Raw genomic sequence first — 15,380 nt, forward strand, 5'->3', positions numbered from 1 at the left:
GCAGAATGAGAAAAGTTGGATGTGTGGCTTTACAAAAAGCATTATTGCCTTTTCACTTTTGTCATGACCAACTTGCAAAACTTTGAGATTCCTGTCACATTTGCTTGATTTGGGACGATGCATGATGCTTGTTTAGACGATTAAGTAATCTCAGCTCACCACTTTCTAGTCGTTTCAAGAAACTCGCATGATTTTCATATCCCAAGTTACATTAATTGGGCAGGGTTTCAGAAAATTTTTTCCTTCTTGTGGCAACTTTAATTATATGAGATCAAAATTTTCAATAATTAACCATCTATGAGATCACCGTATAGCTTTCAAGTTTAAATTGCATAATGCTTAACTGGAAGTTCTTCATTCTTTGGTTTTTCATGAATTTGTAAATTGTTGACGCGCGTTCAAGAATCAAATTTGACAAATTTATATGTAACATTTTTTTTTTTGGGTTTTATTAATTTTCTTTCATCGAGAATATTGGACAGACCATGGATGGAACTAAGGCAAATAGACAAAAAGGAAGGCAGGTGTCGCTTCATATACGCTTATTATGAGTGATGACACCCTGAAATTGACACAATCATTACCTTTTGTTGGAAAGAGGATTTCGATATCTATTCCATTTCCATGCATGCAGTAATATTCTCGACAAATTGGTTCCCTCCTTGTCTTGCAAAAACGGCCACATAATTTGCATCAAAATTGAATAATCAAAGAGGCTGCTTAATTCACTATTATATGCTAATCCAAGAAATACGCTGAAGGATCCAAGCTTATTTGTTATCTTCGAGATGAGACCACTCCTTCTTCTTTTTTTCTTTTTTTTTTTTTGGTGGTGGATGATGACGATTTGCATTCCTTTGTACGATTTGGACATGATAATTGTTTTTGACGGTGAGCGCATTGGGTTTGCAAATTTAGGCATTTGAAAAAAGATTCCCATTAGAACTTTTTTTTTTTTTTTTTTGCGCTTTAAATTTCTACAAGTAAAGCCTTATATTTTTTTTTCCGTATTTATATTGTGAAAGACTTTTAACACAAGAATGGAAGCCAAAAAACTTTCCACGAAGAAAAATGTCAATATTAATTTCATGATTATTCGATGGGACCTTTTGCCATTTGCCTGCCTTTAACAAGCATATATATATATATATGGATGGAGAAAGAATATATGAGTGGAGGATAAGCATTCTTCCAAACGTGTACCGGAAATCCTAGCGCCATATGTACCCTATATTCCCAAAGCAAATGCCTCTTTTCGACAAAAAAGAACTTTCTGAGAATACACCTTCTTAGCGAAGAAAAATGTAAAGAACGAAAGAAATTATAAATATTTTGATCATTAACAGCTGTTTTTACCCTTTATTTGGTTCTTTTGAAATGCATAATTTAAATTTTCACGATATCTGTCCTCAGAAAACCATATCTCCTGCAGAAGCTGTGGGCTTTGCAAGGCAACTGGTCGTCATGGTGATCAATGCCTCAGCTTCACTTTTAGGCTTCCGGGGGGTCCATGACATTATTGATATTTAAATCTTAGAGAGTTAATTTTATAGTAATATTTACAAAATTTTAGCAGCACGATATATAGAACTTCTATGGATTATGGAACATATAAAGCAAATTAGAATGATCTAACCATTAATTAAGGCATTATAAATAAATTAAACCATATAACCTACCCACAGATCCATAGTGTTAACAAAATACATTCCAGAAGAGTTTTTTTTTTTTTTAAAAAAAAAATTCTCTTTGCTTTCCCCAAAAGCCAATAGTCTCAGAATAAACCAGCTTCCATCACATATGGGCCACAATGATCTACGTGCTTGCCACCAAGTACTTGATTCTAGAATCGGAAGATTAAAGAGAAGAACACAGATTATTGTTAAACGAAAAACACATGTTTTCACTGTGTTTGAATAGTGTATTATTCGAAATAATTATTGTATCACTTTTTGTGATGCGATGTATGTGAAATAAAAAATAGTTAAAAATATAAAAAGGTGAGTTGGGAAATGTGTTTATGATGCAAGCAAAATATTATTTGAAAAAATTAGTTATTCAATTACTCCAAACAAAAATTTGCCAAATTGATAACCACATCGTCCAAATTTCAAAACAAATGCATTGGATCAAGTCCCAACTGTATCAAATTACTAGAGGGGAGTGGGGAGTGCTCGCGCATCGCGCATCGCGCGGGTGTTTGGTACCTATGGTTAAAGAAGATTTTTCATTGGACAAATAATAGTACATTTTGAAAAGACATAGTCGTTAATTAAATATGACAAAACTAATAATAGTACATTCTCAGCACACACTTGTACATTTTATTTTATCAATACTTTTACAATTTTACCATTCTCAAAAAACCCCTACATTTGTCAGTTGAAAATCGCCCAAGAAGAGACATAAGTTGTTTCAAACAAAGAAATACCCTCCGACGGCTAGTTATAGTAACGTATTAATATATTTTTGTGTTAATTGCACAACAAAAGTCACACTTCAATTAAATATGTCTATAACACCATTTTAATAATCACACCAACACATAAGTTTATATGAGTTGTACTCAATGCAAAAACGGTTGCAAAATAATTTCATATTTCAGAAATATTCAATATTTCCATAAATCAAAACTTGAAATGTACCAAAATGAGGACATTTCAGTAAATATCCTAAACACATGATGTGCTCAGTTGTACCAAAAACTGTAAAAAAAAAAAAAAAAAAACTACACAATATTCCACATTCCCAAAAAACCCTTATCTATGTGTTGAAATTCAAAGCCCTCTTTAACCACAACTCATTCTTATATAGTATAAGGATGCGTCACAAAAACAACACTGGGGCATATCAACAAGAGCAATGCACTCATTACAACTTTTGTTAAAATTAAAATACCCGTGCGTTTGCTTCACATCTAATTAGTTTATCTTTGATACACAACAAAATGGTGGTATTTCCTTGAGAAATTCTAAATGAATTTTTGCTTCATGCAATTGTTTAATCTTATTTTTGATCATTGAAGGAAAGGATATTGATTAATCAAGTTGCTGTAAATCAATTGTGTTTGATTGATTACACAATCTTGTAAGTGAATTTGAACAACGAATAAATGTTATTCTGTACCCAGAGTCTAGAGGATGTTCAGTCAAATTATACTCTAAATTTCTCTATAGTTTGCATATAAGCGATAAACAAACGATCTTTAGGAGATGCGAAGTTTTGGGTTAATACAAACTAGATTAAATATTAAGAAAGAAGATGAGATATACGGATCGCAAAGAGAGCATTTTTTTCATTTTTGTTTCTACGCATGCACCCGCGCCATGCAGATGCGCTTGAGACACACACACACACACTAGTATATAGAGACTCGGGGGAAGAAATTGCCCTAGTAGGAACATTTTGGCCAATTAATTATATTTGGTTCCTTAATTATATTGGATGATTACAATGTTATGTGGCAAAAGATCAAAAAAAAAAAAAAAAGACTGCTCGATGAAGAAGAATGATTTTTCATTTTGCCCTTCCATTCCGGCTTGAATAATACTACAACTTTGGGTACTTAGTTCTTTACAACATTTTCAAATTGAATCATCTATATTTTCAAAATAAGTATGTATAAACAAAATTATGTAATGACATTTGGTATTATGCAGCAAGTACTAAAACGGTTAGCCCTTAAACCAACTTGTCATAAAAATAGCTGTTTTATATTTTTAATTTCTCTCCTGCATTATTTGTAAGTTGTAACATTCCCCAGCACGGATTGACACATAAAAGAAATCCCCTAAAAAGAAGAAAAATTTTTGGTCCAGCTTAACATAATAGCAGTAAATTTAACTGGCTGTCCTTAGGATAGCATCTGCCAGTTCCCACTTCTTGTCGATATGAATAATGTAACACAGTTTTGGTATTTCCTTCCGACATATAAACCCGTGCTAGTAAGAATGCTCGTACAACTGGAAACTAATGCTCGGTCTGGCAGACTCTATGCCAGCATAAGCATCAAAATAATTTGACACCTGTTAGCTTGCTTGGTCATCATTTGACAACCTTGCACAAAGACAAATACTCAAGCATCAGAATGAAGAAAATTTAAGGGGAAATGTAGAGTACATTCATTCTGCAAAGAGAGTGAGAGGTAAATTAAGGTGCCATACCATCATCATCATCTTACTTTGCTTCGATGAAAAGTGATACAGCAGGATGGCTCAAGGAAACTTGGTTTTCTGATGCAAAGAGAAAAAAAAAATGAGTCCTTTATCACAAAATATATTTAAAAAGAAACTCACTTGAAGCTACTTAACAGTTAACATACCTTCTGATTCCACGCGCAACCAATCTTGGCCACATACTAAAGCTTCTCGAGTGTCTGGATTGAGCGAACTACGATGATGATCAAGCACTCTACCTCTGTTGCTAAATACCAGATCTCGTCCAAGCGTGGCAACAGGTAGCCCCAGAACATCACGAGCCATCATGGACAAGATGGGATACCTTGGGGTGTGAACCTTCCACCAATTCAATATGTTGAAATCATTGTTACGTGGAAAGACTGGTTCCTCTAGATACTTGTCAAGGTCGGATATCATGCTCTGACTTATTGAAGTTTCATGAAGGAACTTGTCAAATCCTCTCAGTCGATCTCTAGTTCCATTAATAGTACTAGGCAAGCTACCATCAGGCAGAGCAGAATCTTGATCCAGCAAAGACGAGCTTACGGCATACTCACTGAAAAGTCCCCGGATACCATTAGAAACCTCCTTGATGTGACCCACAGCATCACTACCATAAATCTGAGGATAATAGTACTCCACCAACTTCATCTTGAATCTGGGATCTAGGATTGCAGCTATTGCCACCGCCAAACTGCACTTCTTCCAGTACTTGTCAAACTTGGATTTCATCTTCGCTGCAATAGAACTTAGAAAATCATCAGGACTCTTGCACCATTCTATCAATTGAATGTGAATATCACATAGCTCTGGAAAGTACATGTTTGCAGTAGGATATTTGCACCCAACAAAAACATTGGTAACTTCAAGGAAAAGTTTCATATAACCAGTAACAGCACTTGCCCACTCCCACTCTGTTTCAGATAGAGCCGCCATATAGGAAGGGTCGTTCTCTTGTAGGAGAGAGAATGCTCCCTTGTATTCTACTGCTGCTTCAAGCATCAAATAAGTTGAGTTCCACTGCATTGGGCAATCAACAACTAGATGCCTGTCTGTGCTAATCCCAATCTGCTGAGAGAACTCGTTGAATTTTCCTAGTGTTGCTTGTGAACTTCTAACATGCCTAATGCTTTCTCGGATTTTATCCGTCACATCTCGAAGTGCTTCCATGACATCTTGAACGATAGATTTCAGAACCTGTGCTGCACAGCGTACATCAAACAATTCACCATTTTTCAGAAGAGGTTTGTTTTGAGAAAGCCAATCCTTAATCCTGAAGACCATATCATCATACGCAAAACAATCATCAAATGTCATGGAAAATAATTTCCTTTCAACAGCCCATTCTGTCAGACATTTGATAACAACTTCAGAAAGGATGTCATCTGTATGAGAAGGATCCAAAGTAATGAAGTTCAGTATCTTCTTCTGTAGCTTCCAGTCCCCATCAACATAGTAAGCTGTCAAAGACATATATCTTGCATTTTCTGATGAAAACCACATATCAATGGCAAGACTGATCCTGGAATGCAGATTATGTACCAGTTCATAAACCTTCTGTTTCTCCTTCCCGTATATTGTCATACAATCAAGTTCAGTGGCACTATTACTCGCAACATCAAACAGGGGTTGCAAATTCTTCGCAAATATTTTAAATCCAACATGCTCCACCATAGCTAGTGGATAACCATGTAACATTATCATACGGGCAAGATCCAGTCTACTACGCTCTTGATCAAATTTAGCACTTGCCAGGCTGACAGCCTGACTAGGTTCTTCTTTTCGCGGTTCTGGATCAATTCTGTAAGCAATGGGGGTGATAATTTCATCTTTTCTTGGCACTTCATCATATGTGAAATTTGTAAGGCTAACAGCAGTATCCTTTCTCTTTCTCTTAGCAGCTAGAATCTGAGAAACATCATAGTTGGATCTCTTCAAACACCTTAGCAAATGATTCCGCAAATGAGTTGTTCCGCTGTTACTCGATCCACTAAGCTTCTTCTTACAATGTACACAAACAGCATAACATATTTCTCCCTTCCTAACTCTTTCAAAATGATTCCACACTACAGACGTCAACCTCTTCGTCTTCTTAGCAGGAGTCTCAACGGGAATTTCCATAGCAAGGACTTACTTATTAAGCATTTATATCTGCACTCACTGCATTAAGACATGGAGATTAATTCTTGACTGGGACTGAAAGCAAAACAAAATACTTAATGCTCGAACTAAGCTGGACTAGGAAAGAGCTTGTTGGAGAATTAGTTCATCAAAAATTCAAACCAAGCCCAGAAAAACATTTATTGCTGATCAACAGTTCAAGCTTAGCTCAATAAACGTAACAAAGTTACTTGAGCTTGCCTCAGTGTCAAGCTCATTCATAAATTCATTTCATGCTAAACAATGTAGTATTCTATTTGATTAAGCTCGTTTACATCCCATTAACCACTACTTCCATGAAAAAATTTTCACCACCAATCAACAACACTGTGAAAAAAGTATCCTTGACAGTGTAACTTTCTACAGTGGATACCATAAATTTAACCAGATTTTTCATCTAACCTATTACATTCAGATCCTTGAGCAACGATTTTTTAAAATCTACAAGACAAAATAGATTAATCATCCTTAAAAACCTCGAAATTCCAGAATAGAGTTACTAAGTTCTAATCCAAACATCTGAAATATAAAGGTTCACACACACACACAGACGCAGTGACTCCGAAAGGAAAATGAATTCAGAAATTTCAGTCACAATAAGCAAAAATCAGAAAAAGGTAAAACAATTCACGCGAAAGGAAAAAAAAAAATTTTCTCAGCAGTTGGTAAATTCAGCGCACAGATAACGTCAATTTGCTAATTTAATTGCAAAAATTATAATCTAAAAAAAGATTAAAAACAAAAACCGGAAAGTCAAACGAATTCGGGTTGGATCTTACATGGATCGAGAAAAAGAATCCGGATCTGAAGCTGAGGTTTTTGGCTCTGGATGAGAGAAATCGGTGATGCTAGCAGGGAAGGATCCGATCGGAGGGTCCGAAAAGCGGTAGAATAGGATACGGATTACAGAGTCGTGAGGAAAATGGATATTATGATCCGGAAATGGAATCTGGGGAAATTTTGGGTATACCCAGTGGGTAGGTTGGTAAAATGGATGGGTCAACGCAGGAGTTGTAAGGTAGTCTTGAGCTAACCGTGGGTTCTGGGTCCGGCTTGGTTAAGGTTAGTTGGGTTAGGTTGTATAATGCGGGTTTTGGGCAGGGGCCGGACCTGCTTGGGCTCTGGATTACTGTTCGCTAGTTGCCACTTATAATTACTCTCCGTTAATAGTGGTACTAGGTTTTGTCTATGAAAATAGATAGCAGTAACATCTAATTTGTCATTGGGATTTTCCGTCCTTTCTCTCTTTTAGAAATAGTTTGGTAGGTTTTAGGTAGGGAATATTTCATTTTTACTTTCACTATTAATTTGACTTTTGACCTCGCTACCCCTTTAAAAATATTGTCAGTAAAAATCTGTAATAACTATTGCAAGTGAAAGATTTGAAATACAGTGAGTTTTTTGTATTCTTAAACTTGTTCAATTGAAAATTTGACTACCGATCTTTCGGTTCAAATACAAAGTAAAGCACCATATTTCCTTCTTTCTTGAATTTCACCAGCTCCATTGAGCTCCACCAATCAGAAATTATTCGTCACTTGGTTGGTTAACTCATGTGACAACTTCGATTCTTTTTTGTTATTTTAGCAAAAAAAAAATCCTTTATTTATGTTTAGATGGGGGGAGGGGGTAGGAACGATAACAGTTCTTGAAGGTTCATGGCCAAGATTTGACAAAAAAAAAATATGTGGTTCATATTACATCTTGTACATCATTTTTTATACCATATGTAAGACCTACAAAATTTTGTTCTGTAATTATACATTATTAAAAGTAAATTACACTATATTTATATAGAGTTACGCGCTATGCATTTTGTACAAAACCTTCAGATTGCATTTTGTACATCGTTTCTTATATCATGTGTGAGACTCACAAAATTTTATTATGTAATTACATATTATTAAAAGTGAGTTATATATATATATATATATATATATATATATATATATATAAAGAGTTACGCGCCATGTACTTTGTACAAAACCTTCATAAGCAACCGTTCCTGTCCCCTCCGTTTAGACGGTGAAACTTGGTACAGAAGCGAGAAACCGTTTGTTATTAAATGCAGAAAACTATTATCAACTTACCACTTTTGCCTTTTTTTCGGCGGTAAGTATGACCTATCACGCTTTCCATTTAAAGGTAAAAACGCTTCAAGCGAAGTATCTAAATATCAAAAGCGTAAATTGACTGGTCCGACATCAAAGTCCTCCATTTCTGGCCCGAGTTTGCCGCCAAATCAAGCAATCCCACTTGAAAAATCCCAGTAAAGATACATATTCACCTGTTTGGTGAAACAGCAAAATCACAATATCCCTATCAGATTCGTTAATATATTACAGTAGCAAGATTGAATATGGCGAGGAGGCGGTTATTGCTGCTTTTGAAGCCGTTAGATGTGTACCCTTCTCACCAATCAGACAAGCTCTCTCGCTTTACCAGCCCCAAAGTACGTAACCCTTTTGATCTCAGCTTACACTAGAGACAAGAAGACTAGAAAAAGAATCCAATAAACCCATTAATTTCCTCATTTACATTTATATTGGATTTCCTCAAAGTCTTTACTGCTTGAAGACTAACTGTTTGATTATATGTTACTGTTAATTGTTACTTTTGATCTTTTTCGTTTGTCTGCAATAGAATTTAGTAGAGTTCTTTGTTTGTTTGTTTGGTTTTTTTTTTTTCCTTTTGCTCATGAGATATGGTAGTATAAGTAGGAAAGTATTACCGAGAGAAGAAGTTTCCTTTTGCTTTTCGAATATTTTGCATGGACTGTTTAAGACCGTTGCATTTCACGGGACTGGTGTGAAGTTTTGGGAGACCAGAAAAGTTCAGCAATTGCTTAGTGAAATTACATACGGAAGTTTCTGTTTTTATCCATTATTTGCAACTAATACGTTTCCAGCTACTACAGATTTTATCCCAGCGGATTACAAATTGCTATTGGGTGCCTATATGTTTTCTGTTTCTATTAAAGTCGCATATGTCTGATATCTTTTCTGTTGAAGATGACACAGGTCATAAATTATCTAGACAATAGGCGCACAGTTCACAGTAATGCGATAAACTTCTGTCAGAATATTTTGAAGAAAAAGTTTGTTGATTGGGACACTGTTTATAGGAGCAATCTATCTCAGCCAATCCGTGATGTAGATCTGGTTGTCACTATAGGAGGTGATGGTACATTGTTGCAGGCAAGCCATTTCATGGATAATTCAATCCCAATTCTCGGCATAAATTCAGACCCCACTAAAGCTGAAGAGGTTAGGTTATGTCAATAATAAATATGAACCTGGGATGCTTGTGTTTCACTCTGTAAATTTCTACCACATCAGTTGATAAATTTAAGGTACATGTGATTGTGTAAAACCAAATTCATTTCATTTGCAATATAGGTGGAAGAACACAGTGAAGATTTTGATGCTACAAGGAGCACAGGCCATCTATGTGCAGCAACCATTAAAAATTTTGAACAGGTGAGATTCACACTCACCTAATCCAAACTTGATCAGTTAAACTATAATAATAAAGAACAATTAACTATAAACTAGGAATAGAAACTGGTAATTGCGGGTGCATACTTTAGAGAGCATCTTCTACTGGGAATTTGGCTTGTTAATAATCCTTTTTACTCCTATTTTCTAGTGAAGCCTAATCTGCCACAGCCACAGTAATCTATTTCTGATAATATCTCGTCTGAAAGGTGTCAATTGGACCTTCTACTGCTGTTGTTGTACACAGCAATAACTAACCTTAATCTGTAAAACTTGACCAGCTACGGCAACATTCCTTTTTTAATGGAATTGATCATTTTACCCCCTGGATACATGAGACTTCTAGCTTAGTTCTTGATTGTGATCATCTTGCAGATGTTGGATGACATCCTTGAGAATCGGGCTGTACCTTCTGAAGTTGCAAGGATGTCCATAAATGTCAACTCTAAACAGCTTTCAATTTTTCCTCTTAATGACGTTTTAATTGCACATCCATGTCCTGCAACAGTCTCAAGATTCTCATTCAGGTAAATCTCGCCCATATAGGTAATACAGAATTTTAGATTGTTTAACTATAGCAACTTAAGATCCTAAGGCACAAATTTGTTGCGCCACCCTTTACAATGTTTGCATGTGCTTGGGCTCTTTTAAAATGAGGAATGTTAGAATGGTAAGAGGAAAGCTCTCCTCTGTCATAGTATGAGCTTCAAGCTGAGATTGCAAATAAAACAATATGGCTATATTCCTATGCTGGTTTCAGTCGCATAATTATATTGTTCTCTGTTGACAGAATCTGGAGAGAAGGGGAGCAATGTTCTCCTTTGCTGAACAGCCGATCAAGTGGTCTGAGAGTGTCAACAGCTGCTGGATCAACAGCTGCAATGCTTTCTGCTGGTGGATTTCGAATGCCCATTTTGTCTAGGGATCTCCAATACTTGGTGAGAGAGCCAATATCTCCTGGAGCCAACTCCAGTGTGCATGGAGTTGTAAAGTCCAATGAATCTATGGAAATCAAATGGTTTTCTGAAGAAGGGCTAATCTACATCGATGGTTCCCACGTTGTGTTTTCTGTTCAATTTGGGGACATGATTGAACTATCTCCCAAGGCTCCATCACTAAATGTCTTTTTGCCTTCGCACTTCCTATCATAAATTATCCATGAATTTTCTGGGTATATTTGTACAAAAGAAATAGACATTTGTGTACATTTCATGCATAAATTGCAATGGTTACAAATAAATTTTTTTGATTAGGTAATGAGAAGTTCATTTTCTTTTAATGTCATGTTGTACACTATTTGTGTTGTGGCTCGAAGACTGGTTCCTTGGCCTTCTCCTTTCAGTTGTAAGTAGTTCTCATCATTAAAACATGTCAGCTATTCTCCACGGCAATAAATGAATTAGAATATGATATGGAGCGCAAAGACATCTATAACCAATGCCCACGTTCTTGCTGTAAAGATTTATGGTGGCTTACCTATAATACTCTTATCACCTTCTATCCAAGTAGCGGAATTTCCGTCTTAACCGACTTTCAAGGCAAAGAATTGCAATGAGATACAGGTAGACTAGTAGACATACATAACACATCTGAAGCACAGAGTTGTAGTCTAGAACTCCATTATGACTTGTCCATGGTTTGTATTACAAATTTACAATGATCATTTAGCTGATAGAGCAGCGTATTTGTTATTTCCCCCCTAGTTGGAGCAGTTGCTTTATCAACAAGTATACTCTGAGCAATTTCCTTCGTGTCAAAGATAAAAAGAAAATCTCATCTGCACAATGAGCCCTACTTTTCCCTTTTCTATTGAAATTGTCAATCAAAGAGTCAACAACAAGAAGGCCACCAATCTACAACCTGAAAAACGAAAAGTTCTTGTAAATTCAGTATTGAATCAAGAACACTTTAAGCATAATATTATACGATTTTTGCTTACGTGAACAATTGGGTGCGGTTTCGAGAGAGCTGAGGCCTCTTTATTGGTGAAAGGATGAGATTCCTCAAAGTCATTGACGGGTTGCTAGCACCAGCTCCTCCACCAGCGCCAAAAACAGGACGAGCACCAGCCCTTTTGTTACCAGCATCAACAGGGATTCCAGATTGTAGCGCAGGCGAACCACTTGAGATGTCAAAGGGGCCAGAGTTTGAACTGTTCTGCCTTGCTGGTGGCCATATATCCTCTCTTGGTCCTGGAGTTTCAGGAGTGAGAACCGACCAATCTGCCACAAATAAGTTACTAGTATTTCTTGGCTGAATACAACCAGGCCAATTGAAGAAGGAATAGTACATTGCGCAATATGTGCTTAAATATACTCAGTGAACAGAATGTCAAAAATCCATCTCATCAAGTGTTGATTGCGATAAAAAGAACAGGTTTACCTTTTCTGATAGGGTCTCTGTTATCCATCACATTGGCAGGATTTGAGAACAAATCATGCTCTGCCCTTGGATAGAAGTTGGGTGCAGGTTGAATAGCGGATCGTTTCGTTGACTCATACTCACTTCTCAATTGGTCATACATCTCATCCAGCTTTCTTTTCTGTCTGGGATGGTTTGATAATAATACTGGTCAGTGGTGTAAAATCCACATCAACGAGTCACAGTAGGATGACGTTCAGACTGACCTAGACTTTTCTGCAAATTTTTCCTGGAGCTCTTGCTTATCCTTAGATAAGCTCTCAATCTCTTGCTCCATCATCTGGCACCTCTTAGCCATTTTCTGGTATGCTGTATGTACTTGCTCCAGTTTTTCAGTGAACTTTTCTTGCATCACCTCACATTTCTGCCGGCACTGAGCTACTATTCTATTCATTTTAAATTGCATCTCCAACTCCTTTTGCCCGATGTAGAACATCACACTTCTGTATGCACTCTTCATCACTATGTTCTTTTAGGAAAATCAAACAAAAGATCCGATAAAATTGTTTCTCATACAAAAAGTTTGAAACAAAGCATGTGCCTTGACAAATCTAAGTGCTTCTTTTGCATGTTACACAGCTCAAAAGTTCAAGTGATCCATTTAACTAGCCTGCAAGAGCAAAAATCTACAGCTTTGGACTATTTGGCAACCATAATAAGGTTCAAAAGGCATATCTTTCAGTTCTCTAGAAACTTCTGCCCTATTCCACCAGATGACTAGCCAAATTGAAGTATTACTCTTTAATATTCCAAGAATTCTACCCTGTTTCCGCTTATAACAAGCCAATTCTGAATAATGAATGTCAGAAAATTCTGAAAGAGTTATTCAGGATACATATTTGTGGTGATATCCCAGCCATGACCATCTGCAAAAAAAATGAAAATTCACCAAGTTTTGATACTTAAACATCAGCAATGATAAGTCTTAGCAACGAAAGAAAGCCAAGCCACAAAAATAAATTAATAAATAAAGATAGTTCGAGGAGGGGAATTCTTACATTTGTCCATTCATCACTTGGATTGATATCCACCGATTTCATGAGGCTGGAAAATCATAATTCATTATAGGTACAACAGAATCAGTGGAATGTCATAGCTATTAGCTAATGCCAGAATTAATGATATTAGTCATATAACTAGCTTTAGTATAGGGTCCACCTTGAAACTGTGCAAAGTAGTCCAATGCCAAAAGAGAAGAACAGAGTGATTTTTGTGTTATTGTAGTATGGCGTTGCTAGTTTCATAATCCATGAAACATGAGACATGCATTATCAATGTCCAAGCAGGTTATCTAACAAAGAGCTATTATGTTCACCATCAGCAGCTACTTACCTTTTAGAGAGCACCTGATCACAGATAGGGCAAGCAGCATCGTTGCTGAGAATCTTACTGGCATCCTCGGGACCTGTTAATGTTGTTAAGGAGTACCTTGCCCAACTATTACTGATTCTAAATTTAAGGGGGGGAAATTACATTAACTGCAAAAGGATCTGCACTATCTATTGCATTGGGATACAAAGAAGGTGGCCACAAGTGGTGGAAACTGCCTGTCCTTCCAATTCTCGCCAGCATGCATTGCATCTCATTTCAATGTTTAGATAGAGGTGACCAAATAGACAGGTACAACAGGGAAAAGACCTGATCAATATAACCAAGTTTCAACATGCTTCTCTCATAGATTTGTGTCTCTACTATGCTGTGATCCATTAGTTTCAAAGAAGACAACTTAGAGAACTCAAGCAACAAATCAATTAATCAATTTCCTCCAGAAACAATAAAAGCTTGGGTCGAAACTCATTTTTAAGATGTGATATTTGGAATCACAAGCTACAGTGCTAAGCTGATAGCATGATCCAGATGTAAGACGGCTTTTGTCTTAAGATGCAGAATGATCTTTTTTTTTTCCATATTTTGCATTCAGGGAGGTGGAGGTTAAAACTGTTAAAAGAATGCAGATATACATATTTAAACAATAAGAGAAGTATATGCTTTGATGTTCCTCATTTTACTAGTTAGGCTACTGATCTAACAATGTTAACAGCCAAATCATTTAGTAGGACCAAGAATAAACTAGAAAATCATAACTTGGAAATGGTAACTTCAATGCAATCTAACAATTAACCAAAATGCATCGACACTTGAACACATGTACCTGAGTTAACTTGCAGTTCATAACAGTAGCAGATAGAAGCAATTAAACAAAGCTTGAACCTGCTCTATTCAACCGAAAAAAGAAGCAAGATTCCAATATTAAGTTGGTAAAAAGACCAAGGAAAAAAGAAAAACAAGAAAAGGAAAAATTTTCCTATAGTAAAAAAACTGTAATAATTAACAAGAAACGATCATTCGGCAACATCTCAAATTTCAAATTAAATGACAAGAACACACTATATTCATGATATCAAAAAGACAATTCGGAGTTAATCCTGCAAATTCAACGCTGCAAATACAGATGCGACAGCATGGCACTGAAATTGCAATAGGCATCATAGTAAGACGTAGAATTAACTGTGAAAAGTCAAATTCCTCCAACAGAAACATCATCTACAATAATTGGGGAAAACTTGAGATTGAACTTTGTTCCTTGCAGTTTACTCTCTTAATCACCTAGCCAAACAAGCTGAATGTAACTTTAATCAAGTTCAAGACTTTCAATCTACTAAATCAAGCAGGGGAGCAAATAAGGGAAATTAAAATCATGCGAAATTTCTCAACAAAATGCAAAAGCAGAAATTGCTAGCAAGAGGATAGAAATTTTATTTACCAGATGATAGAAGAAAGTTCTTCTTACGAACTAACTCCGTCGCTCGCTTCTTTGCAAAATTCCTAATTTCAATCTGAAATTTCAAGGCTTAAACAAAACAAAAGTGCAATTCAGTGTGATATTCATAAAAACCTAGCTGCGAAATCTGGAACTCACAAAAATTAGAGAGAGAGAGAGAATGAAACTGACAGCTTCGCAATAGAACTTACGAATGGCTTTCTGATCGAAATGTATCTGAAAATTAAATCAAATCAAATCATTCTCATCGCAAATTTCTGACAATGCAGGTGAATTACGGAATTAGCAATTGAATCAACTATAAACCCAAGCTGGAATTGCTTTTGAACGGAATCGGAACTT

At 36.1% G+C, this 15,380-nt stretch overlaps 3 protein-coding genes across 9 annotated transcripts; 1 reads left to right on the plus strand and 2 right to left on the minus strand.

Annotated features, from left to right (window-relative positions):
• Positions 1–3,499: 3,499 nt before the first annotated feature.
• Positions 3,500–7,328, minus strand: LOC113770693 (zinc finger BED domain-containing protein RICESLEEPER 1-like). 2 transcript variants are annotated; one of them, XM_027315241.1, is made up of 4 exons: positions 7,118–7,328; positions 4,322–6,329; positions 4,164–4,232; positions 3,500–4,056 (listed from the first exon to the last, which is right to left on the minus strand). In XM_027315241.1, exons 2-3 carry the CDS (start codon positions 6,297–6,299, stop codon positions 4,177–4,179), a joined length of 2,034 nt encoding a protein of 677 aa, XP_027171042.1. In that variant the 5' UTR covers positions 6,300–6,329; positions 7,118–7,328; the 3' UTR covers positions 3,500–4,056; positions 4,164–4,176. The 2 variants fall into 2 exon arrangements, with proteins under 2 accessions (XP_027171042.1, XP_027171043.1); XM_027315242.1 differs by having other exon boundaries at positions 4,322–6,338.
• Positions 7,329–8,539: 1,211 nt separating this feature from the next.
• LOC113772397 (NADH kinase) lies at positions 8,540–11,034 on the plus strand. 2 transcript variants are annotated; one of them, XM_027316989.1, is made up of 5 exons: positions 8,540–8,790; positions 9,350–9,604; positions 9,737–9,817; positions 10,211–10,362; positions 10,626–11,034. In XM_027316989.1, exons 1-5 carry the CDS (start codon positions 8,698–8,700, stop codon positions 10,984–10,986), a joined length of 942 nt encoding a protein of 313 aa, XP_027172790.1. In that variant the 5' UTR covers positions 8,540–8,697; the 3' UTR covers positions 10,987–11,034. The 2 variants fall into 2 exon arrangements, with proteins under 2 accessions (XP_027172790.1, XP_027172791.1); XM_027316990.1 differs by having other exon boundaries at positions 9,359–9,604.
• Positions 11,035–11,425: 391 nt separating this feature from the next.
• Positions 11,426–15,380, minus strand: LOC113772161 (E3 ubiquitin-protein ligase CCNB1IP1 homolog). 5 transcript variants are annotated; one of them, XM_027316732.1, is made up of 10 exons: positions 15,230–15,380; positions 15,021–15,107; positions 13,773–13,894; positions 13,589–13,661; positions 13,255–13,300; positions 13,092–13,122; positions 12,463–12,718; positions 12,218–12,381; positions 11,775–12,027; positions 11,426–11,695 (listed from the first exon to the last, which is right to left on the minus strand). In XM_027316732.1, exons 3-10 carry the CDS (start codon positions 13,840–13,842, stop codon positions 11,689–11,691), a joined length of 900 nt encoding a protein of 299 aa, XP_027172533.1. In that variant the 5' UTR covers positions 13,843–13,894; positions 15,021–15,107; positions 15,230–15,380; the 3' UTR covers positions 11,426–11,688. The 5 variants fall into 5 exon arrangements, with proteins under 5 accessions (XP_027172533.1, XP_027172530.1, XP_027172531.1 ...); XM_027316729.1 differs by having other exon boundaries at positions 11,775–12,057; XM_027316730.1 differs by lacking the exons at positions 15,021–15,107; positions 15,230–15,380 and adding an exon at positions 14,409–14,438 and having other exon boundaries at positions 11,775–12,057.

Source organism: Coffea eugenioides, chromosome 5 (genome assembly GCF_003713205.1).
Source record: "Coffea eugenioides isolate CCC68of chromosome 5, Ceug_1.0, whole genome shotgun sequence".
Taxonomy (NCBI): Eukaryota; Viridiplantae; Streptophyta; class Magnoliopsida; order Gentianales; family Rubiaceae; genus Coffea; species Coffea eugenioides.